Here is a 27,367-nt window from a genome sequence, read left to right on the forward strand (position 1 = left end):
CACGACGTGCTCTGCCGGTAGTTAAAATGAAACTTTTACTGCCATGGAAACGCGGCAGAAACATGGTACAAAAAATGGATTAAAAAAGGTTGGCTACAGCGTTCTGGCAATGGACCCGGACAGAAGCGTTGATCTTAGGGATGTCACTGTCGATTTCCAATCCTCTTAATAAGAGTAGTTGATTATCCATTCGAAGCTTCATAACTAGAGCAATGGGATGATGATGACAAGCTGAGGCCGACGTCAGAGACGCTGTCCTCGTCTCACTGCGTTAGCCACCATGTTTCTGAGAACTGTACGAAGAGAGACTTAATTACGAGGGAATGAGCACGAAAGGCGAAAATGAGCAGTTCTGGAAAAGCGAAGTGAGGTTCAATAGTGGCCTTGGACCAGTTTCCTGCCGGTGGTTATCTCATTTGCAATCCTATAACTGGCTTCCTTGATGCCTGTAGAGATCACAGTTTAGCAGACTGTCGTTCATTGTCCTCACCTCAAGCACACATCACACGCTGGAAACGGTGCGCTTTGGCCAATTGTACTTCAAGCATTGATTTATTGTCATAATCGTTATTTAGGCGAAAAATATTCAATACTGAAATGGCGAACGCGCCTGAAGATGTTTATTTCTGAGACTCCAGCTGCGGCGAACAATCATTGTCAGCCCTGCGGCTCTGGATTCGCCACCTGATGCATATATGCTCTCTTAATGTACAAAGCTCCCCCTGTCTTTTCCTCCTATCGCTCCCCTCTGTACTTCCCCTCGCTATCCTCTCCCTATCCCTTTTCTTTCCCGCCGGCCGCCGCTCAGGTGCTTCAGTTTTTTAGATAGCAGTTGCCGCGGCCGGCAACACTCTTCCTTCTTTTTGATTACTTATTAATGAACCACTACCACCACCACATGACACCGGCGCTTGGATGCCAGCTTTGAGAGGCGTTGACAGGAAACGTCTCTACCTCTGCCTGCCATCGTGCTTGTCACAGGCGTGTCTAACGAGCGGCGGCGACAGCGCAGGGTGACGGTGGTGAGATGCCTGGCCGATGTGTCACGTAACCAGGCATCTACGAGGTCGCCACGGAAACGCCCGCACACGCGTGCACGCAACGAGTCGCGCGTGGGCGCACTATAGTCGAACCCAAGATGTGGGTCGACGCTCGGGGCGCCGCAGCTCCCGTGAGGGCCATCACGTGCCTGACGACATTAACCCGCGCGTCGCAGGCTCCGCCAAAGAAAGCGGCACATGCGACGCTTCAGAGTACGCGGTCAGCGTGCGTGGAACAGAAAAGGGAGAGATAAAAGTGTTCAGCTCTCATTATGTGTGTTCGAAACCAACGTCGGCTGGTTGCCGATGACTTACGGACGAAATGATACTAATGAGGGGTAAATTGAATAGCACTACAAAGTGTGCTGAGTTACAACGCATACTAAACTCAAGAGCTTGCTGCACAGTGGAGATCGTTGCATTTCTGTGTGCGATGTGCATGGCATGTGATGCACCGCGCGTACAGAGCATGTTGCACTGCAGGGCATGCCTCACTAAAGCGTGTGCTGCAACCGTGCGAGTAAGCATGCCGCGCTGCACCGTGTATTGCACCAGGCTTAGAGGCCATGCTGCACTAGACTGTGCAACACTATAGCGTCGTCAGCTGCACAAGGCGATGGAGTATGCAGCCCTACAACGCGCGCTGCAATGCGTGAGCATAGAGCACTCTTCGATATAGGTGCCGCCACGCGTATAGAGTATGCCGCATGTTGGCATGAATTGAGCCACGCATACAGAGCATGCTGCACTGCAGAGTAGGCCGCACTAAGGCATACGTCGCACTGCGCAGACCATGCTGCTCTAGTGAATCCCACCAAACGGTGTATAGCCCACTTGCGTATAGAGCACTGCGCACTACAGCTTGGCTGCACCACATGTATACGCATGATACAAGAGCCTGTCGCACTACGACATGTGCTACACACACGTTATTGAGCATGCTGCGTTAGACCATACGCCCTACGCCATATTTATAGACCAATGTTGCGCAGAGCATGCCACGCTGAGGTGTATTCTGCACTGTGCTTCACTGCATGAGCCCAGTATGCCGCACTATTTTCTGTGCCACAGTAGTGCATTGCAAGACACAGCGCTTCACTGAAGGACTTCTGAGTGATTCGTGTTAAATCACGACACCACGGAAAATTCTCCCCATAAAACGCACGATATAATTTCTTGCACGTAAACATAAGAAATTTTACGTGACATCATTAAATTCCCCATTCTCCAAAAAATCCGGATATGGCGTTTTCGGCGTTGTGAGTGAAAATCACGATCATGTATTTGGCAGGTCGCGCACTTGGGAGGAGACATGACCGCGCGCTGAACGGTTGACGAGTTGCTAGATGTCCCGAGACCACATGATAGGGTCAAGCAGGCAGGACCTGCCAACTAGCAGCTCATATGAGATGGGAGGGTGACATTGGGATTGAACCGCTTTGCGCCCTTTGATCTCGATTCGGAAACGCTGCCCCTATAGGTCGCGTAGGCACGTTCGTGCAGAGGGGTAAAAGCGATGCTTTATAAATTTGTCTGGTTGTCTTGAGCCTAATATTAGTTTATGACTATGGGCTAACGAGGATGTGTGAGATATAGAGGCACAACTTAAGGATTAGTGAATAATGGAGTAACAAAGTGCGTGTACGACATGAACGCTCTCCTTGTCATGTCCTCAAAGGAGGAGCTTAAGTATCGCTCGAATGGGTGTTGCCTCTGCGGGTAGATAAGAGCATATTCGAACCAGGTGTATACTGATCCATATTTAACCGGTCAGCCGCTTTATAACATTTATGATAACAACCTGTTATCGAAAGTGCACACCACTTCGGAAGCAGCAGATGCAGTTAGCAGCTACTGTGACTGACCTAATTTGATACGGCTGGACGTCACATTCTGACCACCGCTAATAAAAACAAAATTTTGGTTTGTTTATAAGGTTTCAGATGATATGCTAGTGATTACGATACTCCCCCAGTGAAATAAATCTGTAACATGGCAGTAAGTTGCTCATTAGCATGCACCTAAACGCTACCTTAAGGCTGGAGATGAAAGCTGCACATTTTAATGGTAAATTTGTAGCAAGAAAATTCGTCCTGGTCGGGGAATCGAACCCGTGACCACAGCCTGTTCGGGGACGTCGCCTACCAACGAAGCTAAGATGGTTGGAAGATGGTAGACAACACAGTCTCAGATGTATTCGTCTGGTGGTTTGTAAGCATCAATCAGCATTTATGGACCAGAACATTTCGTTCCTCATTTAAGTGTTTAGCTTGTTATATACACCCAAACGTACTATAACAAACCAGCGGTTTACATGTGAAGAAAGTATAAACTATTTCTCAGTAGCAGCCTGCGCCTGTGGCGCTAGTTCACTGATGGCACCATGACTGCCCGACGCAGCCGGCGTGCTTCAGAAAATAAATGTGTCAGACGCTAATTTTATACCACGTAAAATAAAATGAAATAAAATAAAGTAATTCTTGCACAAGGAGGAAAGGTGCGCTAATTATGAAACCAATTCCAGAGACAAAGCTCAGCACCATTCTGCGTCTCATTGAATGAGCTTCTTGCTTTTTTTTTTTTTTTAACAAGCAGTCCTCTGATCGTAAACATCGTTTTTTAAAAGGAAAAACAGATTGGTAGGTACGTGCTAAAGAGATAACTGTTATCAAGGATGTCTAAAAGGATCAAAGCGAATTAGTCCCTTGTGCCCAGCAATAACAGGTTGGCGCTCAGCTATAGCTTGCAGTCTCGAGCTTAAATACAAAATAAAAACCTTCTCGTTCTTTTCGCGATAGCACAGCCGAAATCGTGCACAAAGGTCAATGCCGTGAGATGACAGCCTCTTGTTACACCGCCTTGTGCAAGGTGAGGATCACTTCGCACAATGCCTTTCTTTTGTAGTACGGCTCTATTGTGCGGTCACTTTCGTGTACTACGACCAGCTACAGAAGCGCCATTCTTCTCATTTTTATTTCACTGAAGTATACCTTCCTCCTGAGGGGCTTTCCTTTAGCTGCGTTTCTTCTCTGTGACTTCTATCTCATTTATTTGTCTATTATTGTCGTGCCCTTTGCTCGTATTACTACCGAGAAAAACGGCAGTTCACCAGTCGACATCCGTTCTCGTGCTGTTATTGGTCAGGGTGCAGCGTCCTCAAACTTAGATATGTATTTTTTTATTTATTTTTTTCATGTCATACGACATTCGCAGTATGCTGCAACTACAGTTGTATTTACGTGATGCAGCCGTGCCCTTGTCACTCGCTATTTACTGAAATGCAAAAGTTCGGTAAAGGCGGCTAGAAGGCAGCTGAAATGAAAAGAAAACATAACGAACACAATTTCGCGGTTCTTTCTATTTTGATAAAACTAAAAGGAAAACAATGTACGGCCAATCTGTGCCACTGATTCGAGAGAAAATGCGCTACCATGTGGGCTCCAATTAACAGTTGGCCCACGTAACTTGCCTAATGCTCATTAAATGGCGCTTAATTCTTGCGCCTGTCTTGTTCATCGTACGTTGTACTCACGGGAAATTATAACTACTGACATTAGTCTTAACTAACCTATGCTTCCCATCGCTTAAGCGGCAAGTAAGTTTCAGTAACGCACGTACGTTACTAAAGCTTGCATTACTAAACTGAGGCATAGGTTAAAGCTATTGTCAGCACTTATAATCTACCACGAGGAGAACGTAAGATAAGCCAACAAGTCTAACCAAAGCGTGAGAGGTGTACGAGGGCCGGCTGAGTGAGAAAATTCCAGCTCTAGGTTTTAGTCCGTGTGAGAACGACATCTAGTAACGATGTTTTAAACAGGATAACATCTTCAACGCACAACGCGTCACTCTTATGATAGTCTCAAGGAAAATGTCCTCTCTGACTTCGAATTCTTTTTACGTTTAATCTGCAATATAATATGCTCAGAGTGCTCTTGTAAGACCTTCCCCGTGTTTCATAAACATTCCTCCAGATGCTCAGGAGAGCTTATGGGAAAAGTAAAGGCACTGTAGGAAAAGAAAAACCGTAACCTTCGTGCGATCATGGCGGATGCTTGTGCATATACTCATCTGGCGTACGAGCGCAATTCCATCCTCAGGCGTTTTATTGGCATCAGTAAATTGCCTCGGTATGATTGATGACATCCAACAAGCGACTGGATGAGAAATGCGAAAATTTATAACGCCTCACTAGTGAAGTCGCATTCTGCCTTCATGAAATACTTCTTTCGAATCCAAGTAGCCGCAAAATCGACGTTATAGTCGATGCATTTGTTCCACTCGACACTGCCTACAGTCCTCTGTAATATTTGCAGTGACAACACTAGTGCGAAGATAGTGAGCCAATAGGTCCATTTCTCCTCCTTGTCGTGTCCCAGGCTTGCGCAAGGACGTGTGTGCTACGTGCATACATCTGCCATAAGGTTGGTTAAATTTTTAACGGCAGACTTTGATATATTTCCTTTCGGCCATTGATGCTTTTCTAAAAAAAATGCTTTAACTGCGCATGAAGCTTAATTTATTTCATTATTTAATAATTAGAAAGTCGCATAGTGTTTATGACCTATTCACAGTATTCGCAATCTCTTCATGCATCAAAAATATCTAAAAGAAAAAAAAAGACTGACATGAGGATATCTCAGGCTGAAAAAGAAAAAAAATCGCGCCCTCTCTTTCAAGGAACACACTAACTGAACATAACCTCGCACCAAACGCAAACCTAGTAATGAATCAATCCATAAACACAGTCGAGTATTTGAGAAGAAAGCACGCGCGCACACAAGCACTCACGTGCGCCGATATCACTTATATTAGCCCAGAACGGTGTTTACTATCTTAGAATGGCCAGCTTTCCACATTCCGCTCCGACAGGAAGCAAGGCACTGCAGCACGTCCTTTACCGCTGTGCACGTCGGCAGTGCACAAGTGAATACCAATCGCGGTTCCAGAGGTCGCGGCACTTTCGGCTTTTCTGCCAAGCAACAGCGTCAGGGACACAAACCAACAAGCTGACACGCCGGCCTCAACAGCAAGCGGTCTTTAATGGAGTGTAGCCTAAGCTGGAGTACACCACCTTGCTCCACCACCTTGCTCCAGACAGAACGAGCAGCAAAAAAATTCCGAGAGAATCGACAAGCCAGCTGTAGGCGACGCAAGTGCCCAGAGAAAGCGCACCGGCTTGCGGGCCATTTCCATAACGGGCCAAATTCAGTGGGAATGCGCCGGTTTTCCGTGCCGCGCGCGAGAATTCCTGGCTGCCGGAAGCGGCGGCAGCATTCGCCGCGCGGGCTTTTACAAAGCCACCGATACGGCCGCGTACGTGTGCGTCCTCACTGGCGAACTCGTTTGTCTTCCCCCTCGCGTTGCTTCGCTTTGCTTTCGCTGCGGAAGCACACTAATTCCCTTTCCACTTGACGCGGCGCTCTTAACACTCTCCGTTTCGGACGTCTTATCTTATTCCCAGCAAAGACCTTATAGCGCCACTTCTGAGTCGCAGAGGGGAAAGCAGAGTGGGTCAGAATTAAAACGCCGCTCTGCATTCACTTGTCGCACTGCAGCGCAGTAATTTACGTTGCCGTGTTTAAACACCTGTCTGCCTGCCGGGCCTGTGTGTGTTGTCGCGTGGGAACCTTGCCTTAATGGGTGCATGGGTGCGCGCATAATTTGGGCTGCCGCTTTGCATTGTTTGGCCTGAGGCGGACGCACTATCTTTGGTGAGCGCCTAATGCGTCCGGCGAAGGTGAAATGGCGCGCAGGTTCGCACCCGGCTGCATTTCAATCCGCGGCAAGTCCTTTGTTCTCGCTCGCTCCCCTTCCCGTCTTATCTTCCACGTCATTTTTCATTTTAATTCTTCGCCCAGCGCGCGAACGCGCGCCCCAAAAATGTTTTCTTCTACCAGGTGTGCCTGTTGTAGCCACTTATATGTGCTGATGTCGCGACCCGTTAGGCCTATAAGAACTCAAACGCTGAAAGTGCGCGCGCAGTGAGGGAGAAAACATTACCTGCGTGTTTCTGGAACATTTGAAATGAAAACCTCAACTGCGAGCCCAGGCCTTTCTAGCTTTTGCACGACCTCGGAACATTGAAGACAAACACTTTTTTGTGCAACTGGCTGTCGATGTGAATACTCCGAGGTTCGAAAGCAAACGTGTGTAGATGTAGACGCGGCACGAGCTCTGAGAAGTGGGTTGTTTCAAACCAACATTTCTCTACGTATGTTTTCTTTTTCGTATGACCATTCCCGAGAGCGTTGCCTGTATGTCTAGAACCGTTTCGTGGAAATTAGGCTACACAAACACGCGTGATTATACCACCATGTGTGTAGCTTATCAGTGTAATCAGAAGTTTCTGTGTCACACAGTATACGATGAACGCGCGGAGCTTCCCCACGAAGCGTTTTCCCGCGCGTTAACTGATGTCCCCACCGTTCCGAGGTCTTCGCTGCATCGCTTGCACGCATGAGAGGAAGCTTGCATAGAGACAATAGGGGGTGGAAACTGTATGATGACAAGGGCAAGCCGCTCAACTCACGTTAAATTTTGTATCGTCACCAACGCGTTGAAGTGTCATCACCGTCGTCTACGCTATTGCACAATCTGACTGAACTAAGGACTCAACTAGGAAAAAAAAAAAAGGAGATGTTTGAAAGAAGAAACGGCGTATCATTTAAGTACCAACCGCTAATTACTCTCGTTAAGCCGTTGTAACAGTGAGCAAGGAATTGTTAAAGTGATGTCTCATTTTGAATGTGCACCGAACAGCACAAATTTCCTAACCACTGAACATATCTAATGGCGAAGAAATTAAATTGAATGAAGGCACGAATAGCTTTTAAAGAAGTCTAGCTAATTAGACTAATCGCAAAAACTAAAAGTTCAATCACACCAAACATGTAAAGCCTAACTTTGAGGGGACTCGACTTGATTGGCACTCTGCTTACTACTCATACTCAGTGGTCGCAAGAATTTGCCCAACGAAGAAAACCTCCTTGCCAGCCTTGACATAAACGCAGCTGTCTCCGCAGGCAGGCAGGCGCTGATTAAGTAAGATACACAAGAACGGGAAGCCACCACGAAGCAATAAAAAGGTAGAGGAAACCTTTCCTCGCCTAGTGAAAGCAGCGATGCTAGCAGCGTCCGGCGTCATCAGCGGCTTCGAGACGTCAGATGTAAACGAGACCGGCCGTGGTCGCTAGGCTGACCGTAACAAGCGTGTGTATATGCGTGCGCTCTGTGCATGAGCGCGGGGGTCAACTCGCTGGGGTCGCCCAGCATGCGGTCGATAAATACGTTTTAACGTCTTGTCAGCCGCCGGTCGGGAGCAGTGAGCTCGCACTCTGACCATCGGGACATGCGACGGCTCTGTACAACGCTTACCGCTGGCACGATTTCGTTTTTTTTTTCTTTTTTTTTTTAATCACGTACTTCCCTTCCTGCTCGTTCAGTGGCCTGCACTGCAATGACGACCGGCGCAAAAGGGTCGCCAGGAGAGAAGCAGAGAGAGAGAGAGAGTGAACTCGCTTTCATTTTTTTTTTCATTTTTTTGTATCTGTTTTTTTTTTTTCTTTGTTTCACTTCGCTGTGAACGAGAGCAGATCCTGGCTGTCAGTACATCGCCGTCCGATGACACCACTCATCTCGCTCCCGATGCGCTGTGGCGCTGTCTGTCTCAATGTTTGAACGCGCCGCTATCCGCGCTTGCGTCGACACTTCCTTTGCCACAACCGCCGTTGTCTCTCCGAAGAAAAAAAAAAAAAAGAGAAAGTTAGATTCAGCGACACAGCTATGCAACAGAGCGCGAGCAGCACTGACGTTCGTTCAGTGAGATGTGATAATTTGTTAAAGGAAAGTGGTGTGGCGTTCTGTCCACGCATATACTAGGGCGCATAATTGTTTTTCCCCCACTTGCGTTGTTCGTTTTAGGACTCTACCTACGATTTCTTTATAACAGTACCACCTTTCCTTTTTCTTTCGTAATATGTGAAAACAGAATTGGCCGAGCAGTGTTCGTTATAGTGCAAAGGTATCGGTTCACTTACAGAGACTACAGCAGTAAAAAAGGAAGTCGATATCGCGATGTTATTGACGGTTATGGTCGTCACATCACCACATTGCGGATATCAAAGGCGACATACGCACAGGAACCTCTGTCGCACATTTTCGTCACCTTGCGGTGAGCAGACGACACAGATGAGGAGGCCAGCAGCAGAAGGCACAAGAGCAACAATTCCAAGAAAGGGAAGGAAAAAAAATCTTCAGGAGGCACTTTGGCTGCCTAAAGTGCTGCAAGGCGAAAGCCTATACTGGAACGAGACCTGTTCGCGCTTAATCAGTGCTTTATTTGACTGTACTCTTTGACAATATACTTTAAGCATGTTCACGCACGGGCTCTCCAACGCTGAATGGTGAAACGCGGAGCTATGACGCCTTTATATGCGGTTTAGTACACCAACCGGTGACGTCACAGTTGAGGCGTTGACGTTACCGCCCATTTCGCAGTACGATAAACTGCACCACTTGACGTCATCGCTCCGTTTGGCGACGTAACGAATTAATAGGTGAATCAATCAGTCAATTATGTAATTAATGTCAATTATTACATTGTGCGATTAATTAGTAAAATAGCTATTTATATGAATGGGTAATTGATGTAAATGGTTAATAGGAAAATTAATTGGCTCATAAACCAATTAGTTATTATGTAATCAGTTGAATTTGTTAACGTCTATTAAAAATCAGCTAATTAATAACCTAATTTTCTATCATGTTACTCATTACTACTCAACCAATTAACCCGTTATTTACCTTTCAACCAGTTACTGTTTACCAATGCCCATGTATGGCGCGCTCTCGAAAGTGTGACAGCCTCTGCCGACAGCTCCTGCTGACAACGATGAGGCTTTGAAGGATTTCGCCTGAGAAATTATTTGTTTGCTTCACTCGCAGTGCGCCACATCTCGCAATCACTGCAGGCTTCTATGCGATGAAATGCACAAGCTTCTGGTGCGGGATAAATGCGTCCCGTTTAAACCGCGCAGCTGCTTATGCAATGCATTCGTGTCGCACTTCACTTCTAACCTCCTTCTCCTCCACCTCCGCCTGGGTTTCTTTTTTTCCGCGTTATTCACCAAACATCACTTTGCTGAAGTCTCCGTCAAGCGCCACTGCTTCCAAATTGAAAAGTGCAATCAGGCGCGCAGCCTCGCCGCTGTAGACAGCCTGCTCACTCGGAATTTGTATTATTTTATTTTATTCTATTTTATTTTTTTGCGAGCGCCTACATTCATGAAGAAACGAAACGAAGGTTCTACCACAAGGGCCGAAACCAGGAGAGGAAGGTGAAGAGAGCGAAGCGCTGCAGCTGTAACGGCTCGTTCGATAGCGTCGCTGTATTGCCGCCTCCGAGGTGCGCGAGCATGAACGCCAGAATCACGGTGTGCGAAAAATCATTTTTCTTTTGCAAAACTAACAAAAAAAGTTATCAGCGCGGACATATGTGGGTGACATTTACACCGTGACGTTGGCGAGCGGTTAGTTAACGCATTTCTGTCACTTGATCAAAATGAGGCGCATAAAAATTTTTAAATAAAACAACGCAGAGACACTTTGTCATTAATTAAGTATTCGACACCCATCACAATTACAAACTTAAGCTCATGTGAAACTTCATCGACAGGAAAAGTGACCGTCAAACAGGTGATGTTGGAGGCGTTAAAGGGCTCCTGTGAATATGCACTGCAAGTTTTTGTCAAAGCACTTTGCACGCGTTGTACCTAGATAATAAATTGGTTATCGCTGTTATCACATACGTTAACAGCACTAAATTTGAAAGAAATTCTCCCGTTTCCTTGTTAGTCAAAATAGTGGTCCGTATGTTGTTCAGCTTGGACGTAAAATGAAAGCCTTATCACCTAGGGTGCGAAAATCGTTCAGGTCTTATGCAAGCGCAGGAATAAAGGTGCGCCACGTATGTGAGTTATCATGATGCAAGGCACTTTACTTTATCACCCCCCTCCCCTACCCCCACGATGATCCAACGAACTAATCAAATTAACCGCATACATTCACGACAATAGATCTGGCAGTAATCGTTAGAATGATATATCGTCCATCGGCATGAGATCGTGGCCATGTCACCACAATACGGGGTGATTTTTTTTAAGCTTTGCCGATTTTTATCAAAACTAATAAGCTAGATAAGTCGGTCTGTTCAGGTTGAGTTGAAAACAACGCGGATATCAAGTATATCACAGACTTCAGCGAAAAGATTTATTAATTTTGAGAAACTAACTTTCTAATTTCTCTCTTTAGGGCGCAATATTATATTTCGAAGTTACAGGACGTCAGCATAGACGGCGAGCCGATTTATCATTTTAATTTTTGAATCGTAATTGTTGTTGTTCGAAATGTCGAAGATAGAAATTGCGCCTTCGAAAGCTCGTACGCCAAGATTTTCTTTGCGTCCACGTTTCGTTTCTACGGTTATTGGTGCTTGTAACTTTTTTTTTTTTCGAAGTTTCGCCACGTAGCATAAGACGAGGGTGTCGACAAACTATAGAGCCGGCACAGACCGTCTGCTTCCATGCTTAGTGGCTGTCGACCGCAGTGATGCATTTCTGAGCGCTTTTCTTGATGTTCTATAATGCTAGCACATCACTCCACACATTGCCTTTAGGCGCTGTGTCTGTGTGTCTAAATGAGAAAAAGCGAGACCTCGAAGCCCCATTTCATGACGTTTTCCTCTTTTCCCTCTGCGCAGGTACCTGGTAATGACAACGACCACGCTGCTATGCATCGGAGGCACGTTAGTGTTCGAGGACTCGCGGCCGACGCCGTACAACCCCGAGTACGGCCCGGACTGCGCGCTCATCGTGACCACGACCAAACCTCACGCTGCCATCATACAGAAACCGACGCTAGCGTCAGCTGCCGGCCTACAATACCTGTCTAATTTCGTGCCCCAGTGAGTACACCCTTCTCTCGTCCATCAGTTTTTGCTTCTCTGAAGAGCCATGATGGCGGAACTGTCGAGCGTGTAACTTCATGTCAGTGTTCGACATGGCAGGTGTTTAAGATTCGGAGGAAGTTTTTTCGTAGAGTAAGCAGGAAGACAATTTAACACATAGTTGGTGAAAATGACAGGAACTTGTCTGTGCAGAACAAGTTCTCGTAGAATTTCAGGGTGTGAATATCTGTAGTGAGGAAAAAGAACTTCTTGTGCAGCAGCACCACAAGCAGTACTCTTGCCATAGCGGCGGAGACGATTCGGTCGTGACGGAGAGGCAGTGCATCTCTGCCAAATATGCATAACTATGAAACGATTTTCTGCCGTCACGAGAAAAAATCGATGTTCCTGCTGTATACTGATATACAGATTTGGTGTGATTTCAAACAAAAACTGGAAAATTTATAGCAACTGGTGTTTTTCGCTCTTGTACACAAATTAACTAATGTGACGCTTGAGAGGACAAATGGCTATCCACGGTCGCTTTGCCTCTGGACAGTTTCCCCGAGAAACTATAGAACTTATTGGAGGTAAAATGATTTAAAACTGTATTTCGGGAGTGAGCTAGCAGTTAACATCGTTTACAAATATCTCGTTTGTAATTTTCATTGCGTCGCGCAAGCAGGGACTCACGTATATTGTTTTTCTATGTCACGCGAGCTTCTTTCAGCTGGCAAATAATAACATGCTAAGGACACCAAAGTAATAAATGATAAATAATAAGTTTTCTACAGCTCTTTGCGGCGTTCAAATTCAATTATTTCCTCTAAATTCACATCATGGAAACTTGTTTATATAAACGTAAATAAGTATCAATGAGCACAACGAAGATTGTTTGACCTCTATAGAACGGCCAAACGCAAGCCATAAGGTGTGTCGTGTTTTTGTCCATCGGTGTGTTTTTAAACCATTGCTAAAATTAACTGCGACACCCTGTACTGTCTTGTGAACTTGTACACAGGCGAGGATCCAACAAGAAAAAAACAACAAAAACATATGCCTACAACCAGACAGGATCAACGGTACGCACACCGGCGAGTCTGAAAATTAGAATGACATTTCTATAAAATCTATAATACAAAAAATAGCGTCTTCCCACAAGCGAGTGTGTGGCACTGTCGGGCGTCTTAAAATGCGAGGCACACTTGAGGTAGCGTATTAAGCTCACACAGGGAGCCAAACGTTCCGAGTGAGATTCACTCAGGATACACAATATCGATACAGTTAATGAGGCGGGGAGGGGGTAGTACATCTAAATTTTATTACCCCCCTCCCTTCCCCACCCCAAAGGTAGTAAACCAAAGTAAAATAACGTACTTTTTTTTAATTCTGTGATAATTCAAAACATGTCTCTTTAACCAGGGGCTAAAATGAGCATTGGAAGCGGTTTGAAAGCCCCACCGAGTATACCTACCACCTTGCAAAACCATAAAGCCATATTTTAATAATCTAGGTAATCCTTATGCTTATGTTCACATTTCTGCCTTTCCCTTCAATAAATCCATCTATCTATCTATCTGCCAGCAGGAGACAATCTCAGAGCTTCACACCATGCTTCTCGCACTTATTTTTAACGTGCATTCTAAGTCGCGTTCCCAATAGTGTTGTATTTACATCCATCATGAGCTGACCGCAAATTTGAGATTCCTCTACTTCTTTATGGCAAGTACGAATAAATTTGCTAATACAATCGTGGAAATAAGGCGAAACAAAGCTCTTGAGACACTACGCATAAAAACAGGAGTGTCCTGCAGTGTGGCTCGAAAGTGGATGGATAACCCCCCCTTCAAAAAAAAAAAAAAAAAGAAAAAGAAAAGGATACCCAAAGCAGACCTCCGGCCCTCAGGAAAGCTCTCGAGACATGCAAGCAGGAAGCCTTCATTAAATAAAGCGAGCAAGGTACGGGCAAATAATAAGGCTAAAGCTTGTTTGATTGCTGTCAAAGAGCAAACAAAAAACACGCACACGAAGGATATTTTTCCAACCATGCTTTCTGGTACCTATTAGGAACATTTCCTCACTAAACATTAGAAAAATAAAATTAGACTCTATGGACATTTTGATGTTTTCATATTGCATCCATTGAACTAGAGAAATCATGATTCTGACAGACGCCTTTTAATAAATGTTTACTTGCCTGAAAAGGTCGCATAAATTGAATGTTCGAAGCATGTTTTCGTGAAACAAACGGACTTGCGCAGTTATTCTAGCTCAGCAAATGACACCCACATTGAATTTGTTTCCGCCTTGTGGCAACGGCTATTTTGTAAATGCACTATCCACAAAGTATTGTTACACATTTTGTTACACATTTTTTTAGCTTTTTTTTAACATCACACCGGCGCAATATTTGTTAATTGCGTTTGAGGTGAATGACGAAAGATTACTGGCAAAACAACGAGTAGATTCAAAACGTTTCTCAAAATAGATGATGGCAAACATACAAAAACCTTTACCCACACTTGACAGGTAGCATCATCATCATCATCAGCCTGATTATACCCACTGCAGGGCGAAGGCATCTCCCATATTTCTCCACTTAACCCGGTTCTGATAAGTAGCACCTCCTCTTAAAGAGATGATCGCACATTAGATACAAGCACATTGGCTATTCTCCGGTACGTGAAGAAAACATGAAATTACAGTGCAGGCCTGTAACTTGACAACAACAGTGCAACAGAAGTTACTAGTCTAGCCGGCCGATTATTTGAAAGCATCGCGCGAGCGTCGAGGAGGTGAAGATAGTATGCGAGGGAAAGAACATGCCAGCTCTTACTGCTAAAATGAGGGCCATCTGCTAGTATGCTCTAATTAGAGTCTAAAACAGCTCTCATGCATCGACACTCAAAAAGCTTCGACCACCTGTTTCTTTCTTTCTTTTTTTTTTTTTTACCCACTGCGTAAAGTTGCAAAGAGCATTCACAACCTAGCAAGATCAAGCAACCGCACGCAATCGTTACTTATCAAGAAATAATTGCAGAGGGCCCTCGATATCGGAGCAATAGCTAAAACAAACGCCCTCGAGGCACTATGCCTGCAATGGCAAGCGGGGCCAGGCGTCGTGCCTCGAACGTTACAAGCTTGCACCAATCTAGGCAAAAGCCGCACCGTAGCCGGAACACTAAAAGACGCGCTCTCAGAACTCAGCCATAAAACTCGCATCGCGGGGTTGCTTCATAACAAGCAGAACAAACAAGCAGACAACGTTCACTCTATCAGCACAATCGGCTCGCGTGTTTCTTCCCTTTCCTAATTTCTGTTCTACTTCGACTCTGCGCTGATGCATCCAGCACACGATGGTTGCGCGATACTGTTAAATAATTGGCCGGGTGTACGTTAGCATCCACCGCCTTCTTAATGTTTCGCCTAATACCTGCTACACTGAGCGCCATCATAACCTGAGTTAAGGGCAAGCAATAAGCGTTTGTTGTTCCGATAGCTTTTTGGCAGCTAAAGTAATGCTCAGAGTTAAGCGCAGATAAATTACGTGACAGTAATTCCGGCATGCTGAGCATGACTATACTTTAACTCGCACATCATCGTCATCATCACTATTACCCGGGCTATACACACTGCAGGACACACGCAGCGGCACAGTGAATTCCCAAAGCGCCAGTGTTCGCAATTCTGATAGGCGGTCGTGTTAGATTTTGTGTGAGACTCGTATAAAAAGCAGCTTTCTTTCTGCGCCCTTTCTGGGCATGCGTTACAGTCAGGAATGCAGTAGCGAGAGTTGATTACGTGCGCTCGCTCACGTCTCGCGTTCCAGAAGCTGCGCGCTGTAAAAGAATAATAAAAAAAAACATCAAAAACTACACATCGACCGACATAATTTCTGCGGGCGCTAGAAAAACACCCCAGCACACGCGCGGGAAGCAAATGCCATCAATAACGCGCCAACACGACAAAGTAATTACTGTCTCCTTGCCAGAACGCAGGCTGAAAGAACGATCTCGTCGCCGAGCAATCAGTGCGCGCGCACGCATATCCCGCTCCGTTTCCTTAGCCGCAGTGACTGCTTTGCACTCTCGAAAGGAGGAGGAGGATAAGCCAAGAAGTTAACGGCACTTCGTGCGGCACGCCGCTGGGTTGGCTGGAAGGCAGCGACTGAAAGGCGCGGTGAAAGGAAATGATATCCGTAGGGCCAGGCGCCGTATGCGTCGTTAGCCGTTTATATACCTCGGGCGTGGAGAAATACTGCGCGCGAGCTTGTATAGAGCCGCAGTTGGCAGGGGCACGCGCGCGCCTCGCGAGCTGTAATTCGTTCACGTGCCTCAGGCTCGCGGTCCCGCGGAGCTGGAACGTCGCGGAGACATTCTCGACGGTTTGCGAAACGCACTCTCATGAATTACGGGGGCTCTAGCAGCCGTGGCCGAGTTGTCGGAGCCTGGAATGGATGTTCGTATAGTCACCGCCTGCGTGGCTGCTTAGGCTAAATGAATTCGATTTCTTGCATACGGCTGCCGGCCTAACCTAAAGCGTATATGTATACGCACATCGGAAAGCAGAGCGAGATAGTGGCGTGAAACAAGGCTGGATGTTGCGGTGGCCACCAAAAAACAAATACCGTCTCAGGAAGATGATTTATATAGGCGCTGTATTAACAGCAGGACCCTATACTGCGGGCTTGATTCTATCAATTAGCGGGTAAATAGAGCAAAGGGAGCAGCACCGCGGTTATGATGCAGTGACATCGATTGCCGTATGATTGCGGAGCGCATACTGAAGTTGCAACTTGTAAGCCCCGCGGGAGCGCTGTTGATTCGATTATTTTTTGGTTTGTAGATCTTTCCAAGGTCTTGACACAGAATCTGGGAGTCTCTGCGCCGGAGTGGCCGGAGGGGAAGAGCACAAGTGACGACTTCATTTCACAAAAAAACTGTGCTTTGCGTGAGGTCTTAATCTGCGTACAAAAATAATAATAAAATCGCGACCTCTTGTGGCTCTTTAGTGAACAAGACCGCACAACTGACAACCGATCTTAACAGCAAGCCAGAGGCATTTTGTTAGACGTTTGATGCGCCTCGCACGTGCATCCTTCATCGTAAGTTTCGAGCTGAAGGGTTTATTTCTGGGTCACACCGCGCGGCCCGTTAAGCTTCCCCAGCGTTCCAAATCGCGAGACGAACTCTCATCCTCGCTCACCCCTCCCATAGCTGGAACTCCTTCACTCGCCTCGCCGCCACCCCCTTTTTGTTTTCATTACGTATACATGTTGTCGCTCCCAAATATTAGGCGCCTTGCTGCTGTGCAATGACGACGTTCATGCAGCGGTCCATATAATGATCCTTTTTGCTCCTTATTCATCTGGTTCAGCGCCCATAGTCCACTTCCATATGCAGCTATTTGCCATTATTTATACTGTTTATATTCCATAACACACACAAAAGGGCTAGTCGCTCCATTCATATACGCAATCGAGTGATAATTCCACGAACTATGAACACAGCAGTTTTGCGAAAGCGCCTAAAGGAGACGCCACGTACTTCAACGGGAGTGCTTCGACATTGCTTAGACGAGTGCAAGGACTGTTTCGTGCGCGAAATATTATTATGGAGGCATGTATCTGCAAATATTCGCCAGCGGCAAAAAAAAAAAAAAAAAAAGAAGGAGAAAACGTAGAAAGAAAAAAGTAATATGCGAAAATAATGAATCAAAAATATAAAAGAAGATGTTTTTGCTGGTTCTTATTTCAATGAAAGGCAAATCTATGGGTGTAATATACTGTGTAACGTGTTGCGGCCAGGCCTGCGTTGTACATTTATGGCTGCTACAGAGGAAACTGTTACATCACCGTATTCTCAACCGACATCGGGTATGCAGTGACCTCGATTAATATACGTGGACATTAGGGTGCAATGCGGTGGCGAAAAATATGGTCAAAGGAAGCAGGGAAAGGGGCTAACGCGCAAAGCCACCACGGTCGCGACCCGCTTGCCGTTCGGCGAAACCCAAAGGGGTCGCGGCGTGATCGTGGGGCGCATATTTATAACGTAACATGCGCTGCCATAAGCGGCATCTGCATTTTCTTGCATACAAACATAGAGGGCCAAGCAGACTCCTCTTTCCTTTGCCAAAGCAACGGCGTTACCTTTTGTGTACTGTATATTTGTTCCTAGTTTCCCGCGCGCCGAATGTATGGCGACACTGGCACCCCTAGTCACGAACCAGCGGTAGCTTGCCGCAATGAATCAAAGCAGCTTGTGTATATGCCGATTTAGGTCTCCATATATGAGATGCTGAAGCGGGAGAATTATTGTAATGAAAGGGGGATTGTGCCTGCAAGACGAGATATTTTCGAAACGCGTTGTAAGAGTGAGGAATTCAAGAACAGGTGCTGAACTTCGCGAAATATCTGCTTAAGGTGGATTGGCCATTAGCGCTTACGTTGTACATTTGCCTTCGGTTCAGGAAAAAAAAAAAAAAAATACAGGTCTTTTCTTTGAATGCCACTTTCATCCAACACTCTACTGAACAGTTACAACATTACGAAAGTTCCGTTTACATAGAAGAGCGCCCACAGCGAAAAGCAAATGCCCTTGGGTGTAGTTCGAACCATTTATCTCTTTCACATCCAGGCAAAAAAAAAAAGAAAGCAAAAGGTATATGCGGTCTCAAACGTTAAACACGAAGGTCGTAAGCACTGCTCATTGGTGCATTTATATTTTATTTTTATTTTTATTTACATATACCTTACAGGCCTCCAGAGAGGCGTTGTGTAAGGGGGGACAAATACAAAGATATCCGCAAAGTGGGTAAAAACTAAATCACAATCGCAAGTACAGGAAAACAGTGACAATTATACAAATCTATAAACATAATAAACAATATATCGCAATGCAGAGGGAGTTATAAGAAGTACTAAGCACAATCTTTCTTCTATATCTATATCTTCTTTATTTGCTTATTTTCGTCTTTGCAAAGATGATCATTCCATCAACTTTAGTCTCTTTAAATGGGGGAAAAAAAGAAAACCGGCAGGAAATTTCGACAATTTGTGAGGGTATGCGGCCAGATAAAGGCGGCTGGAAATAGAAATCTTGAGCACCGTTTACTTAAACTGCGCTTAACTGCTACTGGAAACTCCATCTCGTGCGCAGGTTGAAGGCGGTTACACTAACCGAGGGCCAGCAGTGCATCACGTATGACGACGTGAACCAGGCTCTGCTGGAAGCGAAGACCAAGTTTGGTGAGAGCGTACCCAACGAGATCTACGAGCTCTCCTCAGACTCACCAGCCCCCGAGCACGTGACCGTACCGTCTGAGATCGTCCTCGACGCATCCAGGATACTGGCCCAGAAGTGAGTGAACACATTGTCTTTGGCGCATTCCTAAAGAACAATGTGTACCGAGGTCTTTCTGACGGGCCCCTATTTGCGAAAGGGACTCTGCAGGTCTCCACCGGCTGTACCCTCTATGATCTTCCTAACCGCACCAATATTGCCATTTGTCTGAGAAAGCAGTAATCGTTTTTGGATGTATCGATTTCATGAAAACGATAAACTCTGCTTTTGTGGTCAAAATAGCGACCCATAAAACATACCTGCGGTGTTTTGTTGCGTGTGAGACGCAGAGTAGCAGTGACTACACCGTTCAGCTTGCATTGATGACTGGTGCTGATGATCTAAGTAAGAGCATTTAATGGGTGCCTACACGAGGTCTCACCAAACCATCATCTCTAAATCAACCCATCACGGACCTTGACTCATTACAAATGCGCTGCTGTCTCATTGAAAGCTCCATGTCAAGGATTTCCAAAACCCAATTCATACGTGACATAAAAAATAAAAATAAATTAGGGCCAAATCGCGTGCAGGATGGGGTACATGATGACACCAAATGAGAGAGAGAGAGCGAGAGAGAGAGAGAGAGAGAGAGAAGGAGTGAAAGAAACAGTTTCACTGTACTGACGGTCGCTCCAGAGTGTTAATCTTATTGCATACAAGGCTTGGGAATCTATGGCGCAATCAAACACTGTGTGCGATTCACGCGCGATACAGAGCTTTCTCTGTCGGTTTCGGCACAGACCTGCACAGTGGGGGCAGGTAGAAGGTCACTTGGATCCAAATGCGCCTATTACCCCGCGGGACTGGCGGGCGAAATGTGCAGCGAACACACATTAGACCATGTGAACGAATGCAAACCGTACTCACTCATCTCTAATTTGGGCATGAACGACAGCAATTAGTGAAAAATCACGCAGAAATGTGGCGTACGTATGTCACTTCTAATACTGTAGAGCGTTTCTTGTTCTCCTGATTTGCCGATGAAATTGCTGCGTAGACACCTGCGCGCTGACCGTGGTGACCACAGTATCGGTCAAGTTCTAAAGGACAGGTCAACGCAAGTGCGGCCAGAGTATGATTTCATCGTCTCCCTTCGTTGTTATAATCACGGCGGCAGAGTACAGCGTGCAGCAGGGAGATGAGCAGATAGATATACTAGCGCATGCTCCCGCGCAATCCCAATAAACGTCAAATCAAAAACAAATACAAGCATCAGTACTGACCAGACTTGCTAAAAATCGTTCCAATGTTCCCATAGAAAAGTGACGTATAAGGCGCGTGTCGTGGCTGAAATGTGCCATTTTCCCACAAGAAGTGCGTAGAGCCATGAACTTGTCCTGCGCACTTGACGGATTCCATAAGGCTGTGTGCCCCATTCGCAGACCCAGCCCAGAGCTAAGCCTTATTGGACGACGCTAATGAGAGAAAAGGTGGCAGGGCCGTGAAGACACGCGGATTTCACACATAAAAATGGAAAAAGACCTCGTCCAACATTCGTTACACAACCAAATCGGCACCCTGTAACAGTAACTTCGTGCTTTCCCTGTTCTCTGGCCGTATACGTAACTTCAAAGGGTAGTCAAAAGTTCCTCGGTGCAAGCGGTCCTTGTATACATGATGATTTGTTTTGTTTGTTTGTCCCTTCTTTTTACCGCATGAACTTTCTTACAAACACTCTTACACAACAAAAGCGATTGACCTGCCAGCGGCGGACGCGCCTCTCGCCCCGCAGGTTCTCCCTGTCGTACCACGCCATCGTGTACGGGCTGCCGCAGATTGACACGAGCAAGACGCTGGTGAAGGACATCTGCCCGACCTTCCTGAAGCCGGTCAAGTGCGAGCTGAGCCGCTACCGCACGCTCACCGGAATGTGCAACAACCTCGAGAACCCGTCCTGGGGATCTGTGCGATCGGCCATGGTGCGCTACCTGCCGCCAGCCTACGCCGACGGTAGGCACACCCTTTTTGCATATCATCAACAAAACAACTAGCTCACACAAATTTCCTTGCTACGTTCAAATGGGTCCTTTCTTTAGTGAATTTTAGGTGCTGACGCAAGACGCTGTAAGAACGGGTTCCTGGGCAATGTAGTGCATGTGGAGTACTCTGCTAAAAAGCAAACGAATTAACAGGCTTCATTTGCAAGCAAATCAAATGACACGATGCCAGTCAGAACGCGATGATAGGACTGTGAACCTTACTGTAAAGTGTCATTTACTGTTCGTTCAATTCATAAGGCAACTTTCAGCTTTAGGACAAGAAACATAGAACGCTGCATTTCCTGCATGGTAAATTAGGATCTCGCCACGAATGTGCCAGTATACCTACTCGAATAAATCCAATTGTATAAAGAAATCTGCATGGTTGCCTCTTTTGTAGAGCTCCACATTACGTCAGGGGTGCTTGAACCATTCCAGAGTCATGTCACATCATTGCACGTGTGTTTAAGAGTCCAGCGTGTGCTTTCGCCAACTGTGCACTCTCTACGCGACACTAAACCCGTACGAGGCAGTTATAGGTGAGGAGCAAAGAAAAACTGTGCGATCATATTCTGATAATCCCAAAATGTAGCTAAGCAAAAGAATCTCGGCGCATTTACGCATGCAAAAAGAAAATAAGAAACTTCAGTGCCAGTTCTAGTAAACAAGCAGATTCACGACTTTCATATGCTTCGTTCCTAATCACGCATGCAAAGCAGCCGGTGATCAAGGGTTCGGCCTCCGCATTCGCGTGAAGGTGCCGTGCCTGGTGACACGCTCCAAAAACTCTTGCCGGCTTGCCATTTCCATTCTAGCAGAAACCAGCAATGACTTTGGGCTGCTGTATAACAATGCGCACATTGGATAGCTCATTTCTTAAGCCAAATCGCTTCTTTTCTCCGGAATGCCTGCTACGAATCAATCGTCATCCTTCAATTCAGCGGTCACCCACTCACCATTCGCCTGCATGCAGAAAACGTTCAAAATGATATTTGATAGCTAAGGACAGTTGTCAAGGAGTGCAGACCTCGCGTTCGCCCTTAGACTGCAAAAGTGCCAGTCTAACATGCGAAAATTCAAGAAAAACACTGTCTAGTGCCCCTGATAAAGCGTCAGCGACGACAGTCCCTCTTACAAGAACGTGGCAGGCGAAGACGGGACCGAACTATGCGCAAACATTCACATTGGAGAGTTTGATTTTCCTCCTGCAGCCCCCGCGTAACTGGAAAGCGACAATGACCTCGTCTCAGGTCGAATGGAAGCCCGCATGCGACGCTAAAGTCCGCCCCAAGGCTCTCTCCCAGCGAATATACAGAAATGGGCCACGTGCCCGAGTGCGCGCTCGAGCAACCGGCAAGGACAGTGAAGGAAAGAACGCATCGTAAGAGAATAACGAAAAAGAATACAGAGGAAAAGAAAAAAAAAACTCATTGAATGAGCACATAAACAACGCTGCAGCACGAGCGCGGGAAGTAAACGCAAAGAGCGACAATCGACGGGAGCAGCGCTGGGATCAAAGGAGCGATCTGCGGCCGTAGAGGGCGCATACCTCGCTTTACAGCATGTGGTTAAAATAACTATCTCACGCTTCCATCGAATCCGACCTCTAGAAAAATTCGGGCTCGTGAAACGCTGCTTCAAGCGTGCTCGCGCCGTAAGGAAGCGGGCGAAAGAGGAAAAAGAACATCATACAGAACACAACGAAAGCGCAAGACCTTGAAGCATTACTTCTCATCTTAGCGCAAAATCAGAGGCCACGGAGAAAAGACGCTGGTCATTTTGTTGTTGGTTGCGTAAGGCTGCTGGTAGGAAGTAGTCAGCTGATTCAAGCTGGGACAAAGTGAATACGTTTTAGTGGCTGCTTGATATATTCAGTTCTAGCCACTGTGCAACTCTGCTGATGTCCTTCAGTGAACTGCAATGGGCGAATAATGACGCCTAGGTTGGATTGAATGCACAGGGCCTTATCGACCCCGCGTGTGCGGCGTTATAGTGTATACGTCGTGTTTTCTTCGACATCCACATATTGACGCCAACTCGTGCCAATACATTTTTCTTCCTAAAATCAGTAGCCGAAATTCGCTTCCCTTCGGCCGTGCTCAACCTTCATCACTTTTGGTTTCAACGAGGGTAAGGATCACTCATGTACAAAAAGTATAGCGCCTTAATAGTAGCTCAATTATGCCTTCTCAGTATTTATATGTTATCATTTCAGCCCAGTCTAAATATCGTGCCGAAAAAACGCATTTATTATGACGCTCTTTCGAAGAAATTGATATGGGTATTTTATACCTTGAATTCCTTCTTATGCTTATATTCTATCAACGAAAAAAAAAAAAAAACACGAATGCGGAGGTAACATCGAGTATTTACTTATTCAGAACTTATTAGAAAACTGCGTTCGCACAGGTTCAGACTGTTTCTTGGTAGCCCCTTTTTAAACGTCATCATCGTTTATACGAATATTTTTTTTAAAAAGGGTGGGAGAGAGAGAGAGAGAGAGAGAGAGAGAGAGAGAGAGAGAGAGAGAGAGAGAGAGAGAGAGAGAGAGAGAGGCGAAAAGCAAAAGCGGCGTTTTGTATCCAATACGTTTTCTCTTGACAAATAAAGACAAACCAGTGTGTGAATTGTGCGGAGATGAGCTCACAGTCAATCGCATCTTAATCTCATGCTGAGAATCTCAGGAAAATATATTTTACTGTATTTTATAATGAACAAATTCCATTTCATCCTGCATTGCTTTCAGGCGAACAGACATTTGTCGATTTTTCTTTAGTTTGTACATTTCTTAAGAAAGCCAATATTTTAAACCACATATGAGAACCATAACTCTAAGCACTTCACGTAACAAATCATCTAACCTTGCGTTTGGCGCAATATAGCCATAGTTGCTCTTGCACTATAAAACCTCATATAACTAACAAACTAACTGTAGCCAATACATCTGTACCTGAGTACACTTGAAAACAGGCGTTTTCTCCCCAAAATACCGTGTCCCGAGACGGAAGACTGATAACAGCGCAATGACGGCCCAGAAATCCGTACTGAATGACGCAATAATTTAGCAATATGCGTAGCGGGCACAAACTAATAAAAAACCACCGGTATTCTTCTTACTTCAAAATGCACCCGCTTCTTTCGGCACAGTTCCGGTAAAGACGTCTCAGAGAATTCGCAGTTAAAACGGAGCCTCTCGCCTCACATATACTTTATTAACGGCAGAAAGCAGGCGTTGAAATGCGCGATAGAGTGAAAGAGACGGCCTGAATTCCACCGTTCGGCAGAGAGTGAAGTAAAAGTCCCCCAGCAACGAATGAGCTCGTAAAAACCCCGTCGCATCTTGCGCTAGAATCAATAGCATGAACGGCTCGCTGTTCGATCGTAAAATGAGGAATTAAGTAGAACACCGTAGACTTGATTCGTCAACAGGTGCTGGCCAGACGCGTGCTTGTTTGTTTGCACGCGATGCACGGTTCACGAGAGAGTAGGAAAAACCAACCCGGTTTACAGCTGCGAAACAAACAGTGTAAATCGTGAACGCTATTTTTAAAACACCTGCCAATGCTCGTGACGGCTACAACGTAGCAGCTCGTGAGGTATCAGCTTCCTGGACGCTAATTTTAACGAGCCTGCTCACTAACGAGAATAGTACGCCGACTTGAAGGGGAAGCTCTCGAAAGCGTTGACGTGTGTAGAGTGCGCAATAAAACGTTCAACAAGAACTCCGCCTCGAAGCTTACAAATACTTTCCTTCTTTTAACTAGAGCGAGTGTACAGCATGCTATCCCTGTCGGCACATACCCAATTTCGAAGTTGTGAGATACCTCACCTAACTCGGCGGAGTTACTATTGTTAACGCGTCCACTGAATGACGAAAAGACCCTAGTGTTTCGGCAATGTGCAGAGGACGGTATACGGCCGATAGACAGTCCTGAAAGTTACAGCAGGGTTACGTTATTTTGGCACGACAATGATTTAGGTGGAAACCATACTTTGATAAGTACAAAAAATAATAATAAACACGATCCGGGCTGGCTATAGTTTAAGATGTTGCTGTTGTTGGAGTCTTAAAACGTGGCGCGTACCCACCATGGGAGACTGACCAAGGAGTAGTGGCGTACACAAGACGATTTCCATAGGCGATTACAGGAAAAGGTTGGCGCAAAGCGGAAATCTAAACGAGTGTAACGATGTGTCTATAAATAATAATGATTAAAGCAAGAATCATAATAATTCTGTAGAAGAAAGAAAAATCTGGATGAATTTTGAAGAGGGCTAACAAGTCAAACAAGTTGGTATAATGTAGTCATGGGTAATCCCATATGTCGTACCCAACGCAAATCCTTTGACACTTTTAAGGTGCTTCGATCATTCCTCCGGTATTTTTTTTTTGTTTTTGTTTTTTCTGAAGAATTTTCTGGGGCATAGTACCACGCTGCGTGCAACGTGAAAAGGGGCACTAAATAAAAGCGGAAAAACAAAATTCTGCGATAAATTCAAGCCAGTCCTTACATTCTAACGCGGTTTTGTTGGCGCTCTAATGGAATATTATTCTGAAGTATTTGGAGCTTGTGCAGTCGGTACGAAAAAACAGAAACACATTCACACACACGCGCACCAGGTGGCCAGCGATACGGACTTAGGACAGCAGTTTTTCGGCGCACAGCATGGGCTCTCCGGTATTCCCTTTACGAAGTGCCGTTGCTGCTGCCGCAGCACCATCGAGGCGGGTCGACGTACGGGCCTCGCACCAACAAGTGTGCAGTCGGGTCTGCCGCTCCCGTTTCTACCTTCGTTTACATTAACCACTCTCTACCGCCTGCAGCCAGACACTCTCGACGAGTTGCAGGCACGATGATTAAAAGCCCTAGTCAGCGGCGCGACCCCCCACCAGCTCCGGCTACTGCTGGCGCCCTCGTACAGGTATACTATGCTTCGGCACACACAGGAGCGAGCAGAGAGACAGCAGCTTGGAGTGCAGGCCCCTCTCCTTGTACAAAAAGAGGCAAGTGGGCACAGAGAGAGAGCTTGAAGAGCGTTTAAGGATAGAGGAGCGCGCGGCGGTCGACACCGTCTACAACGTGTGCTGCAAAAGCGCGCATAGCCGGCGTTCTCTTGCAACGCGCTCTTCTTGTCCGCGATCAAGGACCGCTAAACGAGCGACTGCCTCTGGCGCTTCTTTCGCGACCGCGCTGGAATGCAGCTAGCCAGATGACGCTGCCCGAGAAATTCACCCCAAAAAGAAAAAAGAAGAAAAAAGGGGACGCCTCGTCTGTACACAGCCTCTAGAGAGAGAGAGAGAGGGAAAGAGAGAAAGAAAGGGTCGCTGTCCCCTGCTCGAAACCCGCGGCTGGCACACTCTGACCGTTGAAGGGGATTCTGGTGAAGCATACCGCGAACCTTTCTTATGCAGTGAAAAAAGATCGACTCGCTCTGTTATAATTATTAGAGAGGGTGTCTTGATTTCGCGGGCACCGGTTATGGCAGGGCAGCTTGGCGCCTTAATGAGCGGGGTTTACGGCTGCCGTTGTGCGCAAGCGCGGTTTCCAGAGCGTAGAATTAAGTGCACTGTTGGCTCTGCGCCAGAGAGCTAGGTGCAGTGCCGCTCAGTACAGGAAACGGAAGTGTATATTATGAGTAGTTATCTTCGGAACGGACAGACTGGATCGCAACTTCCTACGGCCTCTGGTGGCATAATGTGGTTATTTTGGCAACTCTAAATGCGGCTGCCTGTAAACCAGCCCTGGCGAGAGAGAGAGAGAGAGAGAGAGAGAGAAGTGGAGAGGGCAGAAGACAACGCTGTGTACGCAAGACCTTCTGTCGTGTCAGTATATTCAGTATTTGCATAGCATGCATTCAGTATACAAAATTACATAATTTGTCTCCCCGTCTGTCCTCTTAGGCAGTCCTCTTCATACTAGGAAGCGTGTTTCATCCGGAACATAAATAAGCACGAGCTTCGATCGTGCACCCGATATAAGGCTTGCTCAGGCGCTAAAACTTTCAGTTAAAAGCCGATATGCTTCTTCGAAACTAGAGTCAGCAGCCGGTTTCCCG

The 27,367-nt window shown here is 46.2% G+C and overlaps 1 protein-coding gene across 2 annotated transcripts in view; it reads left to right on the top strand.

Annotated features, from left to right (window-relative positions):
* Positions 1 to 27,367, top strand: part of LOC146190683 (immunomodulatory peroxidase-like) — a 153,136-nt gene that overhangs the window by 79,995 nt on the left and 45,774 nt on the right. For both annotated transcript variants that reach the window (XM_084601066.1, XM_084601065.1), the window contains exons 2-4: positions 11,800 to 12,003; positions 19,146 to 19,346; positions 21,064 to 21,281. In XM_084601066.1, the coding sequence (XP_084457192.1) occupies positions 11,810 to 12,003; positions 19,146 to 19,346; positions 21,064 to 21,281 (613 nt within the window). In that variant the 5' untranslated portion in view covers positions 11,800 to 11,809. The remainder of the gene's footprint in view (positions 1 to 11,799; positions 12,004 to 19,145; positions 19,347 to 21,063; positions 21,282 to 27,367) is intronic.

The sequence above is a fragment of the Amblyomma maculatum genome, chromosome 4, assembly GCF_055883805.1.
Source record: "Amblyomma maculatum isolate TAMU_Amacu chromosome 4, ASM5588380v1, whole genome shotgun sequence".
Lineage (NCBI taxonomy): Eukaryota > Metazoa > Arthropoda > Arachnida > Ixodida > Ixodidae > Amblyomma > Amblyomma maculatum.